The sequence below is a fragment of the Centroberyx affinis genome, unplaced genomic scaffold, assembly GCF_046629955.1.
Source record: "Centroberyx affinis isolate AG114_WGS23_722 - 3 ecotype Tasmania unplaced genomic scaffold, CSIRO-AGI_Caff_v1 ptg000786l_1, whole genome shotgun sequence".
Lineage (NCBI taxonomy): Eukaryota > Metazoa > Chordata > Actinopteri > Beryciformes > Berycidae > Centroberyx > Centroberyx affinis.
Window position 1 is genome coordinate 1 of NW_027279393.1, and position 13481 is coordinate 13481.

General features: G+C 38.6%; 1 protein-coding gene across 5 annotated transcripts; it reads left to right on the plus strand.

Moving 5' to 3' along the window:
- Positions 1–271: 271 nt before the first annotated feature.
- On the plus strand, positions 272–11258 carry LOC139644789 (major histocompatibility complex class I-related gene protein-like). 5 transcript variants are annotated; one of them, XM_071520273.1, is made up of 11 exons: positions 272–290; positions 490–535; positions 1758–3171; positions 3846–4012; positions 5800–6063; positions 7953–8234; positions 8359–8664; positions 9464–9559; positions 9846–9863; positions 10082–10127; positions 10477–11258. In XM_071520273.1, the coding sequence occupies exons 4-10, from the start codon at positions 3964–3966 to the stop codon at positions 10120–10122; spliced, it is 1056 nt and encodes a 351-aa protein (XP_071376374.1). In that variant the 5' UTR covers positions 272–290; positions 490–535; positions 1758–3171; positions 3846–3963; the 3' UTR covers positions 10123–10127; positions 10477–11258. The 5 variants fall into 5 exon arrangements, with proteins under 5 accessions (XP_071376374.1, XP_071376376.1, XP_071376377.1 ...); XM_071520275.1 differs by having other exon boundaries at positions 1758–1852; positions 2740–4012; XM_071520276.1 differs by having other exon boundaries at positions 1758–1852; positions 2815–4012.
- Positions 11259–13481: the final 2223 nt, after the last annotated feature.

Sequence of the window (13481 nt, forward strand, 5' to 3'; positions counted from 1 at the left end):
GTTTTTTTTACTCATCATGAAGCCATTTTTACTCCACTGTTGGATTTTAGCACACATGCTTGTGACAGTCTTAATATATAGTTAATGTGTGGTGCTTCTGGTAATGCAAAGTCCATAAAATATAAATATTATCTTAACAGAAACATTTAGTTGACATTTCTAGTAATAGTAACGCATATATGTAACTCAATTTTCTCTTTATGTTTCCTTTCATGAATCTTAAATCATAATCAGTCATTGAGTAATAATGTAACCTCTTGTCTGTATTTCAGGGTTCAGACCTGCTAACAGTAAGTTTTCTTCCTTAAAAAAATATGGTAATGTACTGTACTGTAATGTGTAATATTATAATATCTGTTGCTTCCATGGTTTGTACTTAAAAGACAAGGCAGACAGCCAGGCATTAGTAATCAATCACTAATCTCTCATGTACAGTTCTGTTTCTTATAATATTGCTGTTTATTATTTTTTTTTGTCGTCTTTTTGTAGCTTTGTAGACTTCATCTGCCAAACCTGCATCTCCTACCTGATCACAGTGAGTACTTCATCATGTAAACTATTATGTGCAGATGTGCATAACTGCTGTACTGGCATAATACTCACAGATATATAAGCAGATACTCTATCTTTACTAAATCATTGATTCCCTTTAGACGCAAACACAATTTAGAGTTGTAATTCACATCTACCTGCTGGTGAGGATTCAAAAAGTCATTCTGATAAAACATTTTCTCACTCTGTGTTACAGTATAATTAATTATTATTACAAATTATTATTATTATATTAATAACAGTTGACATTGAGTTTTTATCCTTATCCTTATTCTGAAAAAAAGCACATTGCATCATTCTATAGCTAAATGTTATCTTTTGATGCAGAAATTAATATCCCATGCAATATGAAAGCAAATAGACTGCACAGTGTGAACAATAATAAGTTAAATATTTCACCTTGTCTGTCTGACCAGTGGAGATAAGAAGAGGATGGTGAATAAATTACTGAGGCATCAAGATAAATTGCAGTTGTTTCTAATTTGCAACAAAAGTGCACATTAACAAAACGTGTTTAATTGAATATTGAGATTTTAAGTCATAGGATCTGTCAGAAAGTTGTGGGAAAAATCAAATTGTTAAAATTTGCGTTGATTTACTTACCAAAGATGAATATTTCTGGTTGTTTCTTGGACCATTTTTCTGCATTTGTGCTTCACCCCAGTCTCCATACTGTATTGGTGCTACTATTAAATGCAGGTTGTTTTCTCTTAACTGAGTGACAGTCAGAACTGGCAGCAGCATCACTGTACAGGTAAATCCTCCTCTGTAGGAGTAACAACATCAGCAGAGTACTGATGCTGCTGTACAGCTGTTTCTGCAGAGCTTTTGTGGTGAGGGATTACTACAGCAGCTACCAGAGACCAAACACATGATGAGAGAACAAACAGTTTATAAATCACACAAAATGACTTTGGTTCAGTTCTCTGGATGCTGCTGTGGCTCAATGTTCTGCTCTGTCATTGTATAGCTGTTCAAATGGTGTGGAAATGATCTCCAATAGCATTTTGAATGGGTATGAGAGCAATAAGTTTTCATTTACAATTTGAATTGGCGTTTGTGTGTGTGTATGTTGGGGGAGATTTTGAAGGAGGTTAAGGAGTATGGTTCCCCTTGTTTAACTTGCACAGAAAATGGTTTACATTGTTGAATGAATAAAATGTTTCTGAAAACCTAATTAAGAGTTTTTCTCTGCAAAAACCAAGGTCCACCTTGGTGCGAGAAATGTCCGAACCACGTTGGAGGCCTCAAAGACGGAACAAGTCCTCAGTGGGATGAAGAGGCATCACCTGACACAGAGGTGGGGACTCATGACTTGGACTCGAGTCACAATCACTTGAGACTTGATTTGATGCATTAAGAGAAGACTTAAGACTTGACTTGCCTTGGGTTCTGACTTGGGACTTGACTTTGACTTGTACTTTGATGACTTGAAAAGGTTTCTAAAGTCTTGACAAAAGATCTTGTGTTTGTGTAAATGACTTAGATTGAAAGTGATGAGATTTGACGACTGAAATTTAAATTCTGTTTTGTGAATTTGTATGGAATGATTGAATTTATTGAAGTTGAAACTGATTATAGAAATCAAACTCATGATGCTCTTACCAAGTTTATATCCTATTAAAACCATATTGGATTGAAAAGTCCTAGATATTTAGTTTTCTTTGAAGGATAAGGCTGGTGTTTTTTAATGCTTTGCTTACCGTCAACAAATCCTATGAAAATAACAAAATCAGTAATGATTTTGTTTTGCTAACAAATCTCGTCCATGTAGCCGGTGCCCAATGCAGCCATGTCCCAGCAGCCATAGAACTCCATTGTATTAAAAAAACATGATGCACCCTGGCGTAATGAAGAATTTGTTCCCATTTGAATTTGATTTGGTACAACAGCCTGACTTTTCATGGTAACAGTAAGTGATTTTTAAAATGTAAACTATGTCTTTGTGAGCTGTATTTCAAGGTTTTTAGCTTACAATTGGAGCCAGTGACTTCCGGCTTGATGGCTAAAAACGGTACGTGGGAAGTCAGAAAGTAACAGGAGTAGAGCAAACACATTGATTTTGTTATTTTCATAAGATTTGTTGATGGTAAGCAATGCATTAAAAAACACATCTTATCGTTTAAGATATTAAATTGATACTGGACTCTTGATTTGTTCTGACTTGACTTGGTAATCTACATTTAGACTTGGGACTTGACTTGAAACTTGGGACTCAAGCAAAGTTGACCTGGCCACACCTCTGCCATCATTCTGTCAAAGGAGAAAGACTAAACCTTGCTGGAATGGGAACCAGTGAGAGAGAGGCTGATCAGAGTACATCTCAGTTCAAAGTACTGCAAACTAACCATCCTGCAGTGCTGTGCACCAACAAATGAGGCTGAAGAGGACAAAGACAACTGGTACGAACTCCAAAGCACCCCAACACAACATGCTTCAGATAACTGGAGACTTGAGAGCCACAGTGGGCTCTGACAACACCAACTACCAGAGAGCAACGGGCACCCAGGGGTGCAGAGAAAGAAACAACAATGGAGAACGGCTGATTGACCTGAGCATGAACAACAACCTCGTCATCAGCAGAAACATTTTCCCACACAAGGACATCCATAAGCTCAGGTGGAAGTCACACATATAAATAAATGCTGTTTTTTTAAGACCCCTCTGAAGTTTGTTGCTTTCATAAACTAAATCGTTCTATTCCAAATCCTTGAAAAAAGTTAAAAGCAAAAATGCCCTAAAGCTATGCAATATAATGACAATATATGAAGATATTTATCCCCTCGTATGCACTTTATGTTAGACTTTGGTTTGTTTGTAGATTTATTGCATGTGTTGTCAGTTCTTATATGTTGTATTTGAATCTGCTGCTCAGTTGTAGGCCTATAAGTTGACTAGCCTACTGCTTGTAGTTTGATGCTATTAATAACAGCATCTCCACCACCAAAGATTTTCTGTTGTCCAGGGAGAAAAATACATTTTAATAGAAAAGTAGCCTAACTTTGTAATTTATTGACATTAATTGTCAAATAGGTTTATGGTATGATAGATTGAGATAAAAAAAATTGCAGTGTGACTTTGTGTGTGATACCACATCTTTGCTTAATCCTCCTAGTGTGAGCATATTTACGACTGAGAGACAAAAACAAATCTGTAAAATCTGTCCTTATGTGTGTGAAGTAATGCGTTTTCAAAATCAGTTAGGATTTTATAAGTCTTGTGTCTCCCTCAGCTCTTCAGTTCAGCCTAGTAACCTATGATGTAACAGTCTTTTCTGAATTTCTATTGGCTAGAATTGGATCTTTCACTGTGAAGCTGACTGTAACGATCTGTGGACCAGAGACAAAGTTTTAACCAGCAGAAGATTTATTCATTACTTTAAACTGTAGTCTACTTCTTTATCAAAACAAGATGAAGGAGATTATTTTGTTGCTGCTCTTCTGTCATGTTGCATCTCCAGGTAAGATCACATTTAAAATCTTTCCTTTGTAGTTGTTGTAACTACCACCAGCATATTGAGACTATTTTGTGATTACAGATATTAATGTCAGCTTTGTCAACTTTCCTTCTATACTGATACTTATTGATATGATGTATTTAATATGATGAAATATTTTAATTAAATAACAGTTGTCAAAATAGCATGATGTGTTGACAATAATGACTCATGCATTCCAGGTCGTAAGATTTTCAGAAAATTGATATATTTGACAGTGTTTTGGAGTGAAATAACCTTAAATTTCTGGCAAATTATAAATCCCTTTTGAGTCTGTGTTAATGAATACCAAGCCTTTACAAAATGAATGAAAACTCTCTGTACATTACTCAAGACACTGTTGCTTTATTTATTTGTCCCATAGTCATCAAATAGAAATGTAAATTCTCTGCTGTGCTCGGGGAATTTTCAACCGATCATACATTGTTATTAGAAAGATTTATTTAAATAAGACTAGGTAGACCTAGTGCAAGCCGGACCTCCTCTTGGCTTTCACACACTAGTATAATAAGTGTTCTGCACTGCCCATGACCTGCTCTATCATTTTCAGCCACATTGACCCCTGGAGACATTTTGAGTTTAATACAATGTTGGAAAGAGGGGCATTTATGCCCCTTTATGTCTTGACTGTTACCAAACTATGTGCTAAGGGCCTCAAAGTTTGCAGTCTATTTTGAGATATTTATTCAAATACATTAGAGATATCATTCAAACATAACATAACATATTAACATCAAATTTCCAGTCTTGAGGGCCCATACACACACAGACATGTACACACACACACGCTCAAGCTGACGTGCACATACACATTTTGAACTTCAACCACAGTTAAGCCTCACTTGTGTATAAAGATGCACGTGAGCAAACTTATGTGTGCACGTTATGTATGCATGCACACTCCACGTGCACACGGATGCAGGAAGAGTCACCGGTGTCACTCTCAACAGGTCGCACATTCACCGGCACCGGAGTTAGAAAAGACTATAGCCTGAAATGAAGTCAGTCCACTGAGCCTCAGTCGCGGCGAAATGGAGTTTAATATTTGAGATATTGAACATGATATTGAACCATTTCTATGTTTTCTATGTTGTTTAATAGTAATAATTTCAGTCTGTAATAGTCTAGCACTGATTTCAATTCAGTTTCTCTCGATTCGGTCTCTCTCTCTCTCTCCCTCCCTCCCCCCCTGGTTGCGATGCCTGACAACTACGTTTTCCGCGGAAGAAACATTAACTTTGACTGGACAATAAAGTGAACGCTGATGATGTGGTTTCAACAAACCTGTTTCTATCGCAGATGTTCATTCAGGATTTGAAGGGACGCTTGTAGTAGCGCGACTCGCCGCCTCTGGAAACTCCCGAAACTCGTGTACAAACTTTTAAACTAACCGTTGTCGATGTCAAATGAAGACAGATTCAACAACTGCATGGCTGATTTCTCGCCTCAAATGTTTTCAGAAACACATTTCGGTGAACCGTTTTCGTAATATAAGAGGAAGTTTCCAAACAAGCCGCCATGTTTTTCCAGTTTGAAATCCGGGGCAGAAACACACCGTGACAGTGCAAACAACGCGATATCACGTATACCACTATAACCGTGTAGGTCTTGACGCCACTTATCGCGTGACTTTCAACAATGGGTAGTCGGTAGGTCAGTCAGTCAATCCATCAGTTAGCTACTTTCTAAACCGGCCCGGCAAAAATGTAAATGAAAACCTGAGTTTCTTATGTTAACTGTTTGTCCCACAGTGACTCACTCCCTGAAGGTTTTCCACACTGGATCCACTGAAGTCCCAAACTTCCCAGAGTTTGTGGCTGTTGGGTTGGTTGATGGAGTTCAGATCGGTCACTATGACAGCAACACCAAGAGGTTAGTACCCAAACACTGGATGAACAAAGTCATAGCAGATGATCCAGGGCACTTGGAGTGGCACACTGTGAGATGTATGGATGCCCATCAGTTCTTCAAAGCCGAACTTCAGACTCTGAAGCAGCGCTTCAACCAAACTGGAGGTTTGTTTGCGTTTCACTTTATTCTACTGAAATGTTTTTCATCCTGGTTTGTTGTAAAATAGCACAGAGAAGTAGCTTCCATCATACACACACAGATATGATGACTGGATGCTAGTCTACTGTACTGCTACAGTGTTTCTGTCCATCCCATAATAACCAACAGAGATTATTAACAGTTCATCTCCAATAGATTAGATTAGAATAATTTATAATAAAAAAAACATAATAACTACTGTAGAAACCTGTTTATCACAAGTTTCACAACACACAGCTGATAGAATAACATTACTGCCTGGTTTCTCAATCTACAGAGCAGGACTGTAAACTGGACACAGGCTGCTTCTGCTGGGTCCCATATGACAGTTAGCAGTATGTTTTAATAAACCTGCTGACAGAGTTGGATGTTGACAAAAGTTCAACATCCAACTCTGCTGTGTCCATCCTGTCACAGCCCAGGCTCAATGGACTTGACAAAGACGGAGACCACACATGTTTCAAAGTAATACAACAAAATATTTATTATAACCTAAATAAGTAAATTATACAAAATAAGAATAAGGGTGTAAGTCTGAAACATCAGTAGTGAATGCATTGCATGGGTGAGTGTAAAGTGTGGTGTTGTATGGTGAAAGAAAAGAACCAAAAAAAGGAGCATAAGCTCAAACCATCCAGAAGGGTGGAGAGGAGAGAGAGAATGAGGGAGAGAGAGCAGCCATCTGAAATAACCTGGGATCCACCCATCCCAGGTGTCCCACATCAGTATCAGGGACACTCCCAACTCTGCCTGTCAATCCCCTGTAACAAAAACACAATCAGGAAGCACACAAGAGTGGGAGGGCTGTCACAATCCCATGATTAATATATAGTATAACTACAGATTAGATTATATTAACTCTACTGTACTGTCCACAGTGTGTCCATCCCATAATACATATATAGAACACTAGACAATAGATGATAACTCTACTGACCACAGTGTGTTGGTCCATCCCATAATAAATCTCCAGCAGTAGAAACACATTAGATGATAATAACTCTACTGACCACAGTGTGTTGGTCCATCCCAGTAGGCGGCACCAAGCCAACATCTGCAGGTGGAAATAGTTGTTGGTTGTATGGAATGATTGATGGATGGATGGACCAATCAGGACAGACAGACTGCCTCCCAGTCTCCATAATGGTCCTGCTGGTCTCTGCCTTATTCTGACCAGTTGTAGTAACACACTACTGAACAGACTCACTGTCCTGGCTGACCAGGTCTAGCCTAGTGACTAATCCTAGGCTGAAACTCTCCTTCAGTGGAAGCTTCTAGACCAGCCTCAGGACAGTCTAGTGAGCTTCTGTAGTTTCTCCTAGGAAGAGGATATTGTGGGACTGATCCACTGGCTGCAGGGTTTCAGTGGATGTGATGTTAACTCCAGGATCAGGTTCAGTGTGTGTCTTTCTAGTCAGGACTCCACCTCAGTGTGTGTGTGTGTGTGTGTGTGTGTGTGTGTGTGTGTGTGTGTGTGTGTGTGTGTGTGTGTGTGTGTGTTTGTGTGTGTGTGTGTTCCTGCAGCTCACATGAAGCCACTACCTTCAACAGTGTAGATAAACTGTCTGTTGGTCTCTGTGGTAAAGAGAGGATACTGACTGTGTTAGGATCTCACTCTGTTTTACAGCAGTCTCTGCCTCTCTGTCTCTCTCTGAGCCGTCCACACTTTCCACATTATGTTTGGCTGTGAGCGGCTTCCATCCAGCCAGTAACAGCAGTAGGTGTAGATCCTCTGTTTTGGTGTCTGTGGATCAGTGTGTCTCTGTGGTAAAGATGTGATATCAACCACTGATAGTTGACTGTGCTAGGATCTCACTCTGGTTTACTTCAGTCTCTGTCTCTGTCTCTCTCTCAGGTGTCCACACCTTCCAGAGCATGTTTGGCTGTGAATGGGATGATGAGACTGGGGATTATGTTAATGGTTTTAATCAGTATGGTTATGATGGAGAAGACTGGCTGGTATTGGACCTGAAGACACTGACATGGATCGCTCTAACACCGCAGGCTGTCATCACCAAACAGAACTTGAACAATGACAAAGCTGAATTAGCAAACTGGAAATACTTCTTGTCCCAGGGTTGCTTTGACCTTCTGAAGAAGTATGTGCACTATGGGAAGAGCACTCTGCAGAGAACAGGTAGAGTCACATGACCTGATGTAGTTTCATGGACACAACAATGTTCATCTGTCTCTTCTGTTTCTAATGTACAGAAACATTACAGTGAATATGAACCAATATGAACCCCCCCCCCCCTCTCCAGTGCTTCCCTCTGTGTCTCTCCTCCAGAAGTCTCCCTCCTCTCCAGTCAGCTGCCACGCTACAGGTTTCTACCCTGACAAAGGCATGTTGTTCTGGACTAGAGATGGAGAGGAGCTTCAGGACCTTGTGGACCAGGGAGAGATCCTCCCCAACCACGATGGAACCTTCCAGACGAGCGTTCAGCTGGACGTTTCATCAGTCAAACCTGAAGACTGGGGGAAGTACGAGTGTGTGTTTCAGCTCTCTGGTGTCAAGGAGGACATGGTCACCAAACTGGACCCAGCTGTGATCAAGACCAACAACCCGGGTAAGACTGGGATCAGAGCTGATGGAGGAGGAGAGACATTTAGTTTACTTCTTACACCTGACTTGCAATTTATGAATGAATGGATGAATTAATGTATTTGACAATATCATAAAAGAAGAAAAAGACACTCAAACACTGAGTATAGTTCTTGTTCATGAGCGCACATTTGAAACCTCCTAGACCTTTAATTGTCTTAATATTACTTGGCATCCTATTCCACAGACTTACTGCTGCATATAAAAAAAGTTTCCTTTCCCAGGTTAGTCTTAAATCTGGGAGGAACAAAATCTGTGGAGCTCCCTCTAGTGGAGTAGCTATGAATACATTTTGTTTTTGTTGTACTTGGTTTGTCTGGTTGTTGTTTATTTGTTGTCATTTTAGTTTCTGTCATCCAGTTCAGTTTGTTTTTTGTCAGTCATATTGATATTTTGTTTTTGTTTCTTTTGAGATCAGAAGTTTCCATAAGAAGTTTTTGTCAGTTTTATATATCCAAATGAAAAGATTAAATTAAACTTTTGAAAAGATTTTATATATGGTATCTATTACAAGTTCCAGCCTATGTTTCTATGCCCCCTATGGTGTTCCAATCAGACAGTTTTAACTCCATGAGAATATTGAAGGAAACCAAACGTGCCGGTCGGTTCACTAAAACACATTAGGTGTCTCTCTAGTTTGTCTGATTCACATGACCTCCTCTCTATACTTAAAATACTGAAGTGGAACAAAAACATAATGTGATCCATCCAGTGTTATGTGACAAAGTCTGAATGCTCTGTTTTGGTTCCATGTTCTCCTTCAGGGATCAATACTGCTCTTGTCATTGGAGTCGTTGGACTGCTGCTCCTCCTGGTGATCTGCATCGCTGGAGTCTTCATCTGGAGAAGGAACAATAATGGTGAGGGACGAAGAGTTTTTTTTACTCATCATGAAGCCATTTTTACTCCACTATTGGATTTTAGCACACATGCTTGTGACAGTCTTAATATATAGTTTATGTGTGGTGCTTCTGGTAATGCAAAGTCCATAAAATATAAATATTATCTTAACAGAAACATTTAGTTGACATATCTAGTAATAGTAATGCATATATGTAACTTAATTTTCTCTTTATGTTTCCTTTCATGAATCTTAAATCATAATCTGTCATTGAGTAATAATGTAACCTCTTGTCTGTATTTCAGGGTTCAGGCCTGCTAACAGTAAGTTTTCTTCCTTAAAAAATATATAATTTTTTTTTGGCATGTACTGTACTGTAATGTGTAATATTATAATATCTGTTGCTTCCATGGTTTGTACTTAAAAGACAAGGCAGACGGCCAGGCATTAGTAATCAATCACTAATCTCTCATGTACAGTTCTGTTTCTTATAATATTGCTGTTCATTTCAAATAAAACATTTTTTGTCGTCTTTTTGTAGCTTTGGAGACTTCATCTGCCAAAGCTGCATCTCCTACCTGATCACAGTGAGTACTTCATCATGTAAACTATTCTGTGCAGATGTGCATAACTGCTGTACTGGCATAATACTCACAGATATATAAGCAGTTACTCTATCTTTACTAAATCATTGATTCCCTTTAGACGAAAACACAATTTAGAGTTGTAATTCACATCTACCTGCTGGTGAGGATTCAAAAAGTCATTCTGATAAAACATTTTCTCACTCAGTGTTACAATGTAATTATACAGAAAACACTCGGCATTGATTTTTTATCCTCATTCTGATGTACAAAAAAGCAGATTGAGTTCAATATTTCACCTTGTCTGTCTGTTAATCTGTCTGTTAATCTGTCTGTTAATCTGTCTTGACAGGCGATGAGTGGAGATAAGAAGAGGATGATGAACTCCAATAAATTACTGAGGCATCAAGATAAATTGCAGCAGTTGTTTCTAATTTGCAACAAAAGTGCACATTAACAAAACTTGTTGACATTTTAAATCATAGGATCTAGGATAGGGTCATAGGATAGGGCCCAGAAGCTGTCAGGGGCCCATGTAGGAAGGTGATTTTTTGCTGCTTTACTGCCCTCACGCACATTGACCGTTTCACGCAGTCTTCCAAGTAACCGTTCAAGGATATCACTACTTGTGATTGTGATAGCTATATATACCACCTTCCCACATGGTGTATAACACTACGTTACACGGTTTTGAGTCATAGCCTATTTTTATGTGTTTTTATTTGCCCTTATCGGGACTTTAAGGGCTCCTTAGTTTTATTTCTTTTACAGAAATATCTATTATTATTTATTGATTGGTATCTTCTGCACCGTTTTTATGCTCTGTGTTACTTGTATCTATCTATTTGTCTATTTGGGTTTTTTTTCGTATTTGGTGAATTGGATTTTGGTCTTCATTAGGGAATTACAGCAGTCATATATTGTGTGTAGATGTTCTACTCTATTCCAGTTTGAATTGATTGTGTGTGTGTTTGTGTGAGAGAGGGGGGGGGTGTCTGTGTTGGGGGAAATTTTGGATTTGCAGTATGGCATCTTCCTTGTTAGTGTAACAAAAAAGGGTTTGATAAAAGAATAAAATGTTTCTGAAAACCTAATTTAGAGTTGTTTTTGTGTTGATATGTGTGTTGTGTATTTGTGGATCATAGTTGTTTTATAACCTATAAAAGATTGTTCAGGCATTCATATGACAAAGAATATTGTGCAAAAGGTCTTTTTATATATTACAGTCGATAGTGAGCCCGTTAATTGACACCAAATTAACCTTCTGGTACCTTGATGAAAACACAAACACTTCCAGAGAGCAGAGTCACAGATTCTAATGATCATTTATCAGGTTGATAATTTAGAGACCAACAGAAAGTCACGTGACATCCTCTTCTGGTCATTTCTCAGTTCAGAGGGAGATACATAATCTGTCCAGAGGGGGCGCTGTGACACTGCTGATTCCTCTGTAATGGTAAACTGAATGATAAACTTTTATTATTAACATTTATACAACATTCAGACATTGTAGGTTTACAGTTTAAAAATTGGAAAGGTAAAAAAAAACAATACAGACTAACAAACTTAAATTTAAAAAATAAATAAAATTAAAATAAGGTCATCACTAAACCAAATTAAACATTCTGAAATAGTCTGTTGTAATAATTAACACACTTCACCATTTACCTTCCAGAGACTGTATTAATCATAAATACATTGATTATTGGGGAGGATGTAGACAATTTGTGGATATGAAACTAACTAACCCAACTAACTCAGTATAAACAGACTCTTACAACACTTACTCACAGTTACAGAAAAGAGAATTTCCCTACAGAGATTAGTGAGATTATTATCACATTACTATCACATTAATGCTCATCCCTCCCTGTGAAGAGAACCGCTGCAGTTTGAGAACAATATCGTCTGTAGACAACGCCGGTCAGGTTAAGGGGATTTTCATTCATAAATATTGTTCCTCTGGTTGGAGGCTGGTGAGGTTTTGCTGCCGTACAAACCAGAACAGACTGGGAGAGAATATTTCAGCACATGGTTTAACTCAGAGAGGAGAAGAGTTTAATAACAGAGGAGACCATGGTGGATTCCTGACATGTTCCATATCACAGTCAAGCTCTGCTGCCACTAACAGCCTCTGTTTGTGCTGAACAATTAGACAAATATATGTTGAGCTGCAGTTAAGATTCCCATATCAGTGTCATTGACTGATTAACTTCATGTTGCAGTGCTGTGAGCCTCCAGCCTCTTTCCCAATGTTGAAAATATACCAACTTCGAAAAAGGCTTCATTTCTTCCCCTACATATGTGAGGTGGATACTTTGTCTGTTCATGTGGTTTAGCTTGGCTGACTTTATTTAGTGTTTTTGCATAACTTGTTATCCTAATTAGGGGTCCAAGCACATAGTGCGGGGAACCCTATTGTTTTTGTTTGGATTATTAGTTGGGCTTGCTTCAGCAGGCTCAACTATTGTTCTCCTGCTTACTTATTATTTTTCTTCCGGACGCTTTTTTAAACTTTAATGCGGCTCGAACTGTTTGAGCTATCGACGTGGTTCAAACTCTCACACGTTTAGCATGTTCGGGAATAGCGTGCTATTACTTTTCTAAGTGTTGGGATTTAAGCAATATTACACGAGAGTAATATTGTAACGAGAGTAATTACACGAGACTTCAGTGATGCTTACGGACCTCGGCGCTTCCAATAATGACGGTAAAGCACACCCTCGAGTGTAATATTGCGATTATACAACAGTTACCAACAAAATAAAAGATATAAACAAAATCTATTCATATTGTGGGGCAATTCGCTCTCAAAATAAAAACCTTTTTGCTAGTGTTATCTCCGTTTCCCTGGAAATACATGAGGTCTGACTAATAACTGGAAAACAATCAGTCACGTCAGTAGACTCCTATGTAATGGAACCTAGTTTACTACTCCAGCAAGTAGGCGGAGCCTTAGTAACGACCTAGCAACAGAGACGATTTCTAGTCCCTGTTGAGTCAGCCAGCCAACTTGAGCTAATGCTTTCTAGAGATCGCGGGATTTCCCAAACTGAATAAATACCACACATATAAACACAAAACTGCCTTGCTAGCTCAATCTTGTTGTAACTAAGATATCTGCTGAAAAAAAAAAATTCCATGGACAGATTTAGCTACTATGTCCGCGAACTTCACATGTATTTTTAAACTAGTAGCGCCATGTCACCGACTCACCGGCACAGCTGATGGATGCCAGAGCGTCTGGTAACATCAAGGCTGAACAGAGTTAGCGTAGCGTTATATTTAAATATAATGTATGATAATATGGCGGAGTAATATTTAGTGATGAGCACGGCTAGGTGTGCTGTCATGCTG

Coding starts and splice junctions, on each gene's coding strand:
- LOC139644789 (XM_071520273.1), top strand. CDS start 3,964: ATGAAGGAGATTATTTTGTTGCTGCTCTTCTGTCATGTTGCATCTCCA. Junction 6,064..7,952: donor GCGCTTCAACCAAACTGGAG/GTTTGTTTGCGT, acceptor TCTCTCTCTCAG/GTGTCCACACCTTCCAGAGC. Junction 8,235..8,358: donor GAGCACTCTGCAGAGAACAG/GTAGAGTCACAT, acceptor CCCCCTCTCCAG/TGCTTCCCTCTGTGTCTCTC.